The sequence below is a fragment of the Petaurus breviceps genome, unplaced genomic scaffold (genome assembly GCF_028583685.1).
Source record: "Petaurus breviceps papuanus isolate PSGF00001 unplaced genomic scaffold, PetGlider_PUasm1.0 178, whole genome shotgun sequence".
Lineage (NCBI taxonomy): Eukaryota > Metazoa > Chordata > Mammalia > Diprotodontia > Petauridae > Petaurus > Petaurus breviceps.
The window spans coordinates 11,330,383-11,344,703 of NW_027185777.1; the positions used below are offsets into that span (position 1 = coordinate 11,330,383).

Here is a 14,321-nt window from a genome sequence, read left to right on the forward strand (position 1 = left end):
AAGTAGATTCATTTAGTCAATCACAAAGTCCTTAATTCAATCACAAACTACAAAAGTCAAAGTCATCCAGCCATGGGGTGCAATTAAGTTACAGCTTCATCAGTCATTACCCTCTACCCTCTTAAGGGGTAGTGAAAAGTACAAAGGCTATCCACTCCTAGGTCACAAGTAAATTACAATTTCATTAGTTACTACTCAGTACCCTATTTCACCATACAATTTCATCTTGACTCCAGGCAGGCTTTCAGCTTCCATGGTCCCAGCTCTTGCCCAAATCTAACCAACTGCCACCTAATTTCAAAGGCAGACATCTCCCAGTTCCTTGTCCAGATCTCCATGCATTTCCTGCTCCACATTTAAGCTGACAGTGTCCAATCCACCTCAAGTCTTTCACAGTTTCTTTTCCTGGGAAGAGAAAATGTAACAGAGCCACAACAATATCTACACACATCAAGCTTAGCAGAACTACAATATTCACACAAATGGTCAGCACTATCATCTCAATTCACTTCCTGCCTGTGTTATCAACATAGACCCAAAATAGACAGACAAAGTACTGACACCACAGTCATGATACCTCTGGTAGCTCTGGCTAGCCCTCACAAGTCTTCAGCAGCTTTGGCTGGTTCTTGGAAACTCTCAGCAGGAGTTGGCTTGCTCTCAGAAGAAGCTCCACCACCACAAGTTCAAGTTTTGCCACCACAAATCTGAGTTCTGTGTCAGTTCTCAGTTCTCATTTCTCTTCTCTGTTCTTCTCAGTTCTCAGTTCAGTCCAGCAGTAGCAGCCCAGTCTCCAGATGCTTGCTGAGAGAAATTCTTTCTCTCTCTCTCTCTCTCTCCAGCAGTAGCTGCTCTGCCTCCACGATGCTTGTCCCAAGAAGTTCTGACTCTCCCAGCAGGGGCTTTTCCTTATATACATTACTAGCTCCTCCCTATTCAGCTCCTTCCTGTTATATCAGCAATAGGGGTTCATACCTTCTGATTTTTAAAAGTTTCAATATAATTAGCTTGACACTAAGTACTGAGTACCTGTTAGCTTGCTAATACAAAGGGACCTTCAGATTTCATTACTATTACACTTTTTTAGAAAAAGAAATCTAAGATGCCCAATTAACAAGACTGGACACCAAAAATGTCAAAAATAAGTAGAATTTACAATATTCTTAAAGGGACTATTTTTCTGTAGTTTTTTTTTTTTGACTGAACCTGTGATTTCATTAGTCTAGGGAAATCCCAATGAGGGTACTTCCTCTACCAATGTGGATTTATCAGGTAATCTATAATTTATTCTCTTTCTTTCCTTTCTCTCTCTCTCTCTCTCTCTCTCTCTCTCTCTCTCTCTCTCTCTCTTTCCCTTTCACTCTCTCTGTTTCTTTTTTCTCTCTCTCTTTCTCTCTCTCCCTATATATATATATATATATATGTAGTAATATATATGTATACATACATATATATGCATATATATTTTTTTATTTTTCCTGTTTCCTTTAAAAACATTTTAACATTCACTTAAAATGTTTTTAGTTCCAAATTCTTTTCTGCCCCTCCCCCCTAAGAAGGCAATCAATTAGATTTAGGTTATACATATGTAGTCATGCAAAATGTATTTCCTTATTAGTCATGTTTTTAAAGAAAACAGAAAAAAACAGCAAAAAAATGGTAAAAGAAAAGTGCACTTCAATCTGTATTCAGACTTCATTTCTTTTTCTGAATATGGATAACATTTTTTTCATTATAAGTCTTTCAGAAATGTCTTGGATCATTGTATTACTGAGAATAGCTAAGTCATTTACAGTTGATCATCATACAATATTGCTATTAAAGTGTAAAGTGTTCTCCTAGTTCACATTTCACTTTGCATCTGTTCATGTGGTTTTCCCAGGTTTTTCTGAAAGCATCATGTTCTCCATTTCTTATAATAACACAATACTATTATTGCATCACAATAATATAACATAACTTGGATAGCCATTCCTCAGTTGATGGGCATCCCTCAATTTCTAGTTCTCTGTCACCACTAAATAACCTGCCATGATTATTTTTGTATGAATAGGTCCTTTTCCTTTTTTAATCTCTTTGAGATACTGATCTAGTAGTGGTATTACTGGGTCAAAGAGTATGCATGGTTTTATAACCCTTTGGGCATAGATTCAAATTGCTCTCCAGAATGGTTGAATCAATTCAGAACTGCACCAACAGTGAATTAATGTTTCCATTTTCCCACATCCTGTCCAACATTTGGAATTTCCTTTTCTTTCGTATTAGCCAATCTGACAGGTGTGAGGTGGTACCTCAGAGTTGTTTGAATTTGCATTCACTAAGCAATATTTAGAGTATTTCTCATATGACTGTAGATAGCTTTGATTTCATTGTTCAAAAACTGCCTGTTCATATTTTTGACCACTTTGGAACTTATGCTCTTAAAGAGATACCTATTACCTGGAGCACAGCCACACAGTCAGTATGTATCAGAAGCTGGATTCTAATGCAGGTCTTCTTAATGGCTGTCTCTGTTTCCATACATTGAGGTAGAACCAAGAATATTCTGCAATGTCTTAACAATGGATAGTATAATAGTTGGCACATCTTTTTGATTGAATTTTGTTTTATTCTTTTGTCCTAGGCCCTGTCACACCACTGCCAACATTCTGTAAGCCTGATCAATTCTCCTGCATTTATACACCCCAGTGTGTGCTGCTGTCTGGAAAATGTAACGGGCAGGAAGATTGTATGGATGGAACTGATGAGTTGGATTGTCCTACCAGGTTTCCTCCTCATACCTGTGGGAAAATGGAGTTTCAGTGTTCACCAAATGAATGCATTCCATCTCTCTTGCTTTGTGATGGAGTACAAGACTGCCAGTTTAATGAAGATGAATCTACCTGCTGTAAGTCACTTTCTTCCACTACTACAAAATGATAAAGAAAAAATTGATAGATTCGATAAAAAAAACTGCAATGGTCTTAACATGAGTGAACTCTCAATTGTGTATACATAGATGTGTGTTTTGCCTATACACACAAATATACATACATATATTGTATATATAAAATTATATGTCATGATATATGTGTGTAAGCACATATAAATGTATGCATGTGCATGTCTACCTATATATACCCAAGGAAAGGCTGACTAGCACATACCTAATTACTCTGAAGAACTTCTATCCCCTGGTATTAGGAAAACCTATTCTGCTATGAAAATTTGTATTGGGAAAATGCAGTTGGGGAAACTTTGGTTATTTTTAAGACTGTAGACAGATATGATGGGTTTCAGATTGTCTAGTTAGAAACAATAGTTTAAGGACATGATTCCTTCATGCTTTGTGCCCCATTAGTACATGGTTAAAACTGTGTAATTATTTGTTTGGGAATAAAGGCTAAGTAATAAATGTATAGAGAAAGTTGTAAGGCCTGAACCTTTGAAATAAAAAAAAAACAATTAAGGCAAAATTAGCCAAGTACTTTCAATAGAAATCATACTTTGATGGGAATTTAATAATGTTCTATGTGTGCATAGTAGACATAGATGAAATGTGCAGGAGAATGGGAAAGGTCATGGTAATTACCCTTATTGATCAAGAAATCAGGGATATTTCTGAAGGACTGGATCTGCAGTTAGGAATCAAATACATTCTTGACACTTAATGACTGTGTGAACTAGGGAATGTCACTTAGGTTTCATCTACCTCAGTTTCCTTAACTGCAAAATGTGCACAATAATAGCACCTATTCCCTAAGGTTGTTGTGAGCAACAAATGAAGTAATATCTGTAAAGTACATCATATAGTTCCTGGCATATGGTTGGCACTTAGTAAATGCTTATTTCCCTCCTTTCTTCTTCTCTGTCAAAAGATGCTTCAGTGGTAGGAAAATAAATAGTATTAACAATGTGTTTGAGGGAATGACATGGCAATGTAAACATGACATGTTGTTAGTGGCAAATGAGAAAAAAGGTCAAAGCAATTAAAATGAGAAGAATCTCAGTGAAGTCACTGAGGCGAATACCTTAGAGATTTTGTGGGTTCAGATTCAGACTACGACATTAAAGTGAGTGAGACGAAGCTTTTGGTTTCTTAGTGCATATAAAAGTTTTGTTTACACGGTACTGTGCATTATTAAATGAGCAATAGTATTATGTCTAAAAATGCACATATCTCAATTGAAAAATTCTTTATTGCTGAAAACATGCTGTCTTCAAAGGCTTCAATGAGTTGTATTCTTTTTGCTGGTGAAGGGTCTTGCCTCGATGTTGATGGCTACTGATTCATCAGGTTGGTTGTCAAAGGTGGGAGTAGCTGTGGAAATTTCTTAAAATAAGACAATAAAGTCTGCTGCATTGATTGACTCTTCCTTTCACTTGAACATTTACAAGCCATTGCAGAGTTACTAATTGGTCTAATTTCTATATTGTCATGTCCTAGAATAAGGAGGCCCAAGGAGACGGAGAAGGAGAGGGAATGTATGGTAGGTTGGTGGAGCAGTCAGAACACACACATTTATCCATTAAGTTCTATGTCTTATATGGGTGTGGTTTCTGGCTCTCCAAAACAATTACATCTAAGATCACTGATCACAGATCACCATAACAGATATAATGATAATGAAAATGTTTTTAATATTGTGAGAATTACCAAAGTATGACACAGTGACATGATTTGAACACATGCTGTTGGAAAAATGACACCAATAGACTTGATTGCTGCAGAGTTGCCACAAACCTCCAGTTTATAAAAAATGTACTATAATGAAGTGCAATAAAACAAGGTATGCCTATATGGGATTATTCAATTACGTAATCAGTAAGCATTCATTAAGCACCTACTATATGATAGCAGTGTTTTTAGAATTTTTGAGAAACCCAATAGAGAGCCACATATGAGACAGTGATATCTTGGCACATAATTATATAAAATGATAGAGTTAAATCCCATCAGATGGTGAGCAAATCATTTGTCTTTCTACACATAGAAATAGACAGCAGTTCTTCTTAATCAGGGAAGCAGTCTTGAAACCAGGGAATGATTCAAGGTCACAAGATGGTTATAGAAATCTATTTCTAGTATCAGCATTAGTAAAAGTTGGTATTTTAAAGGCCCTTTATTCATCATAAAATAAACTTCCAGCTCTTAGACTTTATAGAATGAGCCTACATTTTTAAAAAAGAATTCATATTATATGGTTATTTTTTCTGCAATAAAATCTTTTTTAGTTTAAAAAGACTCCCTCCCAACCCAGAGCTACTCTAAGCCCCAAATATAAATAACAGTTCACATCTGACCACAAATAAAATTTGTAGAATGTTAAAACAGGAAGGAATTTGGAAAGTTATCATAGTCTAATACAACCTTATTATCTTACAGGTGAAAGACTGACACCTCAAAAGATAAAGTGACCTGAGTCTAGGTCATTTGATTCCAAATCAGTTATTCTTTTGACTACTGTTCTTTTACTTTCCTAAGGGTCATAGTTTCATAAATGTAAATGTATGTGGTTTTAGGGACTCTTCAATAGATGTAAGCACTGAGTCCCAGAGAATGAACAAATCAGCATGTATTAAGCACTTATTGTATGCCAAGAATTTTGTTAGGTGCTAGGGAAAAGGAAGTGCAAAAGCCCTACTCTCCTGTAATGAAGCAGAAGACATCTGTAGGGTAGAAATCAAATGAGAACCCAGGTCCTCTGATCCCATTTTGAAAAGTGATCATGATGTTAGAATTTGAAAACCTTTATGGCAAGAAAGTTTTACATTTAGAAAATCTGATTTATTGATCTCTCCCTACCCCTTGTAACAATTTGCTCTGGTACTAATTCCAATACAAACTAAGTCTATGGCTTTGGAAAAGTCATCTTACTTATCTGAGGCTGAGTTTGTTCAACTATCATTTAAGAGGGTTAAAATAAATAGGTTCTAAGAACCTTACGGCTCTAATATCTTGTGATCTATGATCTATGAATACTATCTAGGACTATGAGGAATCATTTTTATCTGGCTGTGTTTTTATTTTGGGTATGTACACATCTGACAGTGAATAAAAACAGAAGACAGGAAGAAAGTATATCACCTTCACGCTGTCATTTTGTTCCTTGGTACTTATTGGTATTTCATAAAGGTGACTATATTTGTAGTGGTTGATATGATGTGTATTTATGTACAACAGCTTAAGACATAATTATTTCAATTCAAAGTCCTTGTAGCTATATAGTGCACCTTGAAATGATATTTTCATTATTTTACTAAGGGTTCTTTAACATGAACAATATTTTAGTGGTACTTTTACAATAATAGGGAAGGCACAGCTGAATTGATGGGATTAGAAAAGAGTAATATTTTTCTTTAAGGTGGTTTTTATATTTCCAAATGGTCTGGGACAGTGATTTTTTTTATTTGTCAAAGTATTTCATAGGATATTAAGTAGGAAAAAATCTTAGAGTTCATCTGGTCAAATCATTTTGGCAGTTGAGTTGAGGATTGCTTGGAACTTAGAGATGCTTGAAGTAAGAAAAGTAGTGATTGGTTCATTGAAAGAGGCAACGAGAGATAAGGATCTGGCTGAATTATAGGGACAGTCCTATTCTGGAAAAGAAGGGAAGATCTCTAGCACCTATTGCAAATCCTTGCACAGAATAATATCTTAGCACATTCAAATGAAATTCCTGACAATAGTAGAGCTTGCTTTTTAATTTGTGGCTAATGGAAGATTGAAAAAATTATGTTTAAAAGTAAAAATAATTAGGCTATGAGTATATCTTGAAAGTCTTTAATCCTGGTAGGAAAACTACAGTTCAGTCATAATTTGATCATTTAACCCCGATTGCCTTGCAAAACAAAAACAATTATAATTTGAACTATTCTGAATCCTATTTTTATTTTTACTAATTTCCTTGTATTTTGTTCAGTTCTAGATAAAGGATTTATTGTTAGAGGTGGTACTAGAAGTGAGCAAAGCAGGCAGGTTGTCATAAATAGATTGCATAAGGAACAACAAACAAGGTTTTATAGGAGAACATTCTTCTCTCCATGACACAGTTACTTATTTTGTGAGAAATAAAATTACAATATTGTAGTAAAAACTTTATGTTAGGCAGTCATACAACAACAATTTCCAGACTTTGCATAAGGTATATCTATACCCTTCCCTAGCTCTCATTGTTGCTATGCGTTAGCAATCAAAGGTGCAGGTGAAGTTCAAGGTTTGAAGATGAATGTTGGTATTTTTTTTTTCAAATGTACAGGAGACATTAGGCAGTTATATTTTAAACCTTAGTTCTAAGCCAACAAAAGGTTATGTTTTAATATTTCCTCATTAGCTACCATACCTCATATTATTTATTAAGTAAAATGGAGGAACCTCTTTTCTCAAAGCTTCCACTCATAATTCTTGACATTGCATGCACTCTCTAATCTTCTAGGTTTAAAAAAAACATCAAAGATAACTGCATATGCAGTTTATTGTGTAACAAAAGAGAAAAGACAAATCATTATTTATAATAAGCCATTTGTGAGAGAGGTCACATTCAGTCACTCCAATTCCTTACTTCTCTCTTCTGGAAATAGAATCTAATCAGTCATCTTTCTTATGATACCAATTAAGGTTTCTTCTCAATAATTCTCATTTTACTTACATGATAATAATTAAGATGGTTCTTTCAGAAAGTAAGCTATCTAGTTTTTTCCCCTGTTTTCTTAGTTTCTCTCAAGATATTAACAGTGTCTGCAGAATGGTTGTTAAACACTGTTAGCCTCCTCACAGACTCCAAAAAGGATTAAAAATAATCTGTTACATATAAGAATTTACATTTGGAATTATGGATTTTTTTATTTCCCTCATAAGTTTACTCTCTAATTATAAGCCCACTATAATGATAAATATGAAATTTCTGCAAGTGCTGTGGCTGATAGATATTAAATGACCTATTTCATTATTTTATACAAATTAATTATATATAACAATAATTTCACTTATTATTTTCTTACAAATGGCATTTAAGGAATACTTTAGCATTATTGTTTTCTAAATGCAATAACTACTTGAAAAATATCATAAAATGACAACTGATATATTTAATAATGATTATACGTGGATGGACATAAAAACCTCTGGATTTATTTTGATCTTATGAGTGAATGCTCTATAAGAATAAGGGCATTTTTTTAAAAGAAGGGAGACATAAAGTGATAATTAGTAGGATAAAATCAAGAACAAGTGTTCAGTCTTTTACTCACTAGAAAAAGTTGACTACTCTAAAATTCCAGAAACTGTAATTGGAGGATGGTACCTAGAAAATGATCTGAAGATGAGTTAAATTTTTTTAATGGAAGATTTTGTACATAGAAATTTATCAATTTTAAAAATTATTTTTATTTTAAATATTTGTATTTTAAATACTTATTTATTTAATATTTAAATAATGTTTAATATTTTGTTTATTTAAATATTTTAATATCAATAAAAGACATGCTTCAATTAGAGAAAAAGCTTCAAGGATAGTTAATTCGGACTTTATGTCTTTATATCACAAAAATAAAATACGTAATGAATTTTTTCAGGTTAGAATCTCAGCTGTCCTGTTAAAGAATCAAGAGGTTTGGATAAGGCCCAATACCACATTGTCACAATGCTGGTAGGAATCTGAGTTGGGCAAAATGTGAAATTTAGTGTCAAATAATCAGGCATCAACCAGTTGTTCTGTTTTTAAATAAGTCCAATTAATGCCTTTGGTTTTATATCACAATCATTTCCTGGATATTCCAAAACCTTTCTCCCACGCCCGCCAGCCTCCTTCCAGTGGCAATTGATGTGAGAAGGAAATTGGAAGATGCGAGGTGGAGGAAAGGAGTGGAATTGCTTTCTAGATATGAGAAACGCCTAAGCAATGACATGGAAGACAGAGGTCTATATATGGGAGAGCCAGTAGGCCCTTTTGCCTAGAAGGGGAATATGTGAACGAGAGTAATGCATACCAAGCCTGGACAGATAGTATGGAGTCAGATTATGAAGATCTTAAAAACCAAACATGTGAGTTTGTATTTTGTCCCAGCACAAGAGAGAGCCACTGGAAATTCTCAAGGAGGAAACCAACATATATCTTTGTGATATCTGTTTGTAGGTTGTTCTTGAGAGGGAAGAGGATAAATAAAAGTTGTCTTGTGTTTTGCTGAATTCCCAGTCACCTTTTCATATCCCACAATAATGTTCCATTGCATTCCTATACAACAGTTTATTCATCCATTCCCCATACAATTGGTACCATTTTTTTCCCAGCCATTTGCTATCACAAAAGTTACTGCTAAGTTTAATTTGGTATCTGTAAGGAAATTCTATCTTTGATCTGCTGGGATATATGCCCAGAAATGAGTCGAAGAATATGAATAGTAATTTTTCTCAAATAACTCCAAATTGTATCAACCTGGTTTTGAATACTGATATTTTTGGGTGTGGAGGGCAATTGGGGTTAAGTGACTTGCCCAAAGTCACACAGCTAGTAAGTGTATTAAGTCTCTGAGGCTGGATTTGAACTCAGGTCCTCCTGACTCCAGGGTCTGTGCTCTACTCACTGTGCCACTTAGCTGCCCCACTAATATTGATAGAGAATTCATAAACATGTAAGTTATTCACTATATGTGTATATGTATACATATACATATATAAATGTGTTGATACACACTATATGTGTATGTGTTTATCAACAAATTTATAATCACAGGTTGGTTGTGCTGTGCCATCCACCAGGCTCTCTGCTATCATTCCTACTCCCCTCTTACTCAACCCTCCCATTCATGATTTGGGGTGTATATAGAGAGAACATTATTTTTAATATTAGTCTTAAGGGGGAAATATTGAAAAGGGAAATATACAAAAGAATCACTGGATCCCAATGCGAAATTTAAATATTTTTTGATTTCTGTTGCTTTATTTATTTCTGAGGCAGTGTCATCCACTGTGTTTAATCAAGAATTGGCTAAATGCATGCCCTTTTAAATTTTTTTAAAATTAATCTCAAGTATAACTAGTATGTACATTTGTATTGGACTAGTCAAGGAAAAAGAGAGGAGCAGTGGTGAACTGCAGCAAGACAAATGAACCAAAATCAATTGTAAACCAGAACATATTGGCATGCTTTTATTTCACTATGCCTCCCTGAATCTTTATAAGGGTTTTGTGATTATTATATTCCAACCTTAATTAGTCTTAAACTTAATTAGTTTTTCTTTTGTCAATTTATAGATTGAAACTATTCAGTCCTTTGTAACTAGAATACTGTCACAGTTGAATGAGATCTCTTGTCTCTCATATATCTTACACTTTCTCCACAACCTGACTCCAATATACCTTTTCATCTTATCTTCTATCACACTCTTCATTAGCACAAAGCTAATGGAAGGATATAGCTGTGTTTGTGAGCTACTGCTGAAAATGAGAATTTTCTTCTTGCTCCTGGGCCAGAGCTAAGTAGACCTCTAACTAGGGCAGGACAATGGGACTTTAGCCAAGGACACAGAAATTTAAAGGGTGCTTATGGCCCTTATACTCTTCCAGCAGCAAAAAACAACTGAACCTAACAACTAGTTATCAAGAATAATTCATTGAAACAGAACACAATGGTATTGATACACCCCCAACACACACACACACACACACACACACACACACACACACACACACACACACACACACACACACACACACACACACACACCCTCTCCAGGAAGAATATGCTCCAAAAGAACTCCATTCTAGCAGTGGCCTCATTTGTGTCCCAGTCTCCCTCTTCACTGAATTTGTCTTAAAAGGTTCATTTGAGTAAATATTTTGTACTGTCTGGTACATTTTGTGAGGCTTATAAATGTTGAAGTTGCTATATCTGCAGACCAGAGTCTTATTAATAAACAGAGTTGGTGCTGAAAGAAGGCAGTACTGATTGATATTCACCAAATATAGATGATCCATAGACCAGTTAGTCAGTGGAGGTGACATACTATGCAATATACACTATCAAATATTTTCAGGAGAAAGCAATAGGCAAAAGTAGAAGAATTAATATGGTCATATGACCATGATGGTATAGGACTTTGGGATGTTTTACTCTTTGAGTGCTGTATGTGCATCTGGCTATCTACCTGGTGGTAAGGTTGTCAGAAACTTACATGGTATGTGTTTGGTCCTTGGGGGTCTCTGGGTCTGAGGTTTAGACCTTTGTTGCCCCAGAGCTAGGACATGGAATACGCCCCCCAAAATGTGCAAGGATGATATGTGTCAATGATTGAACATGACAACTCAAATTTCTGAAATTTAATTGCTCATTTCATTACTGTGCCCACTGATAACAGGTCCAGCTAATGAGTACAGGGATTTCTACAAAAATGTTCTACCTGAGCCTAATGAACTTCCTTACTCTTCTCTCAGTGTACCTTGTGATTTCTTTCCTTTATCCATGTGTTATGCCATTAGAACAGCCTTGTACACTGCTTCCCCTCCTCTTTGATTTCATCATTCCTTCAAGATTCAGATCAAATCCTATCCTCTTCTGAAGAAAGACATCCTGATCACACAAGCCTCTTCTCAACAGTTATTGGCTTGTTATCTACACCCTTTATTGATAACTAATCATGTGCGGCCAGATGGCATCTCTTCTATGTCTCTTGGTTTGAAATATTATTTAAATCATACATTATTGCTTTATTTTTCATGTGTTGATCTCTCTCTCTCTCTCTCTCTCTCTCTCTCTCTCTCTCTCTCTCTCTCCCCCTCTCCCTCCCTCTCCCTCCCTCCCTCCCTCCCTCCTTCCCCTCACCAGATGGATTAGACAAACTCAATGAGTAGTACTGGGATGGGCTAAATATGTACTGTAGTGAAAAGAGCATAAGATTCAGAATCAGACAATCTGGGTTCCAATATTAGTGCCCGTGTGGCCTTGGACAACTCACTTATCCCCTCAAGATATTATGTTTCTCATCTGTAAAAGCAAGTTGGATAGAGAATATCCAGGCCATTTAGCTTTAAACAACCAAAGAGAGAAGATGGTGTTCCAAGGTGGTGGGATGGCATGAGAAAATCCACAGAGGTGGAAAGGCACAAAGTTTGTTAACAGGACAGTAAGGAAATTAGTTGGGGATCATTTTCTATATTAATGAACTTATGAACTAAACTGCAAAACTAAATGATTATCAACTTTCTTTGTATCTTTTCCATCAGTTAGTATGTCGTATGCATTCAATATATGGCTTATTAATTTTACTCATCATAGTATAAATTTAGGGGAGAGAAAAGGGCCTTCAGAATGCTCTTAGGGAAAAAAAAGATGTTATTTTGATTCACCAAAAGCAATAACCATTAATGAGTAAACATGATTTTACTCATTACAATGAAAATTCATTCCACAGGAAGTCCCTTCTGGCTTCTGTTTGCTCCAGGTTATCAGCTTAGCTCAAAAAGTGTTTTCTTTGATTGTCCTTATCTTCACATAAGTGACTGCCTGGATCAATGTCACAATTATCTAGTTTCTCTAAAATCCATTAAAAAGGTTTCACACATTGACCTTTCTGTGGAAGAACTTGTGTGCATGTGATATAAATCAGTAACATAGCCTTCAAATATTCAGCTTGCTGGTTTTGTAATATTGTTTATGCAAGTAAATATGAAGGATTGATGGCATTTATTGATTAATTTGAAGGGGATATCAGAAGTCACATAACTTCCTTGTAGTGAGTGAAAAAAATTAATTTCAGATAACTTTTCTCTGAACAATAGGCTTTGGGGGGGGGTATATTGCTTAGAATTTGAATTTTTGTAACCCTGATCATATTTTAAATGTTGTTTGGGACTTTTTTTATCCAATGCAATGGTTATCTACTCTTCCCCACCCAAAACAAAACAAACAAAAATCCTTTTATTACAGGGATTGTGCATTATTCATTTTTGTGTCTCCTCCACAGTAATTAGTCTTGTACCTTTGACACATCAGTCCTTCAATGAACACATATTTGTTAAATGCCTATTATATGTGAGTTTTGCTAGTTGTTGAGGATACAAAGACAAAAAGAAATAGTTCCTTTTGATTATTAACATCTCTAAATATTCATATGCAAAATGAATATATATAGGGGAGGGAGGGGAAAAGGAAGGAAAGGGAAGGGGGTAAAAGGGAAATGTATGATCAAAGGACAACAATAGGAATTTATGTTTATTGACAGATAAGGAAACTGAGGCAGATAGAAGTTAAATTACTTTCTCAGGGCTACACAGCTGGTAAGCATCAGAGGACCGCCCAGGTGTTTCTGATTCCATGTCCATCTTTCTATCCACTGTGACATTTCATTGCCTTCAACAATACATTGTGTCATGTTTGTCAAACTGGTAGATAATCTAACACTAGGAAAGGTAGCTGGCATACTGAATGACAGAACTAGGATCTAAAAACTTCTTGACAGCCTAGGATAGTGTAGTGAATTGAATAAGATGAAATGTAATAGAGATAAAAATGGAGTCCTAAACATCAATTCCTAAAATCTTATAAATTAAGGGTGGTGGTCTGGCCAAACAACAGCTCATATGCAACATTTGGGGGAGTTTTAGTGGGTAGTTAATTCACTATAAACCAATAATGTGAAATATCAATTTAAAAACCTACTTCCACTTAAGCCTCTTTTTGTCCCTTATGGTTAAGGTTATCATGATTTTATTAGCATGTAGAAAGTCCATAGTAGGACCTCCCTGCCTTGGAACTGATATACCAATGCAAATAGGTCAGCCAATATTTATTCACTCCCCACTCTGTAGCTCATACTATGCTAAAGACTGAGGGTGGGAAGAAAGGCTTAAAATAGCCACTTGAGGAGCCCACAGTCTAATGGAAGAAACAACCTGCAAGCCACTATGTACAAATAATCTAGATGCACAATAACTGGAGACAATCAACAAAAGGAAGGCACTAGCATTGAGGGGGATTAGGAGAAGCTTCTTATAAAAGGCTGGATTTTGATTGAAACTGAAAGGAAGTCAAGGAAAGCAGGAGGCTGCCAGGGACATTGAGAGATTAGATGATTTGTCCTATATCATATAACCAGTAAATGTCAGGGGTTGTACTTGAAAGCAAGGCTTTCAGACTTTCTATCCACTACTGCCATCTCATTAGTCCAAATGGGCTTCATTAATAGAAGCTTGTTCAGAACTAGAAAGGTGATATTGTGCTACTCTAGCCAATCCTTATTAAATGACATCTCAAATACTGAGTTTACTTCTGGGTACCATATTTTAAGAAAAGTATTTATAAATTTTTTCTCCCCCAGGACGGTGATAGCAATGGTTTGGGAACTCT

General features: G+C 35.3%; 1 protein-coding gene across 1 annotated transcript in view; it reads left to right on the top strand.

The window, feature by feature from the left end:
• Positions 1 to 14,321, top strand: part of MALRD1 (MAM and LDL receptor class A domain containing 1) — a 930,206-nt gene that overhangs the window by 791,741 nt on the left and 124,144 nt on the right. The window contains exon 36 of the mRNA XM_069086118.1: positions 2,624 to 2,887. Within this exon, the coding sequence (XP_068942219.1) occupies positions 2,624 to 2,887 (264 nt within the window). The remainder of the gene's footprint in view (positions 1 to 2,623; positions 2,888 to 14,321) is intronic.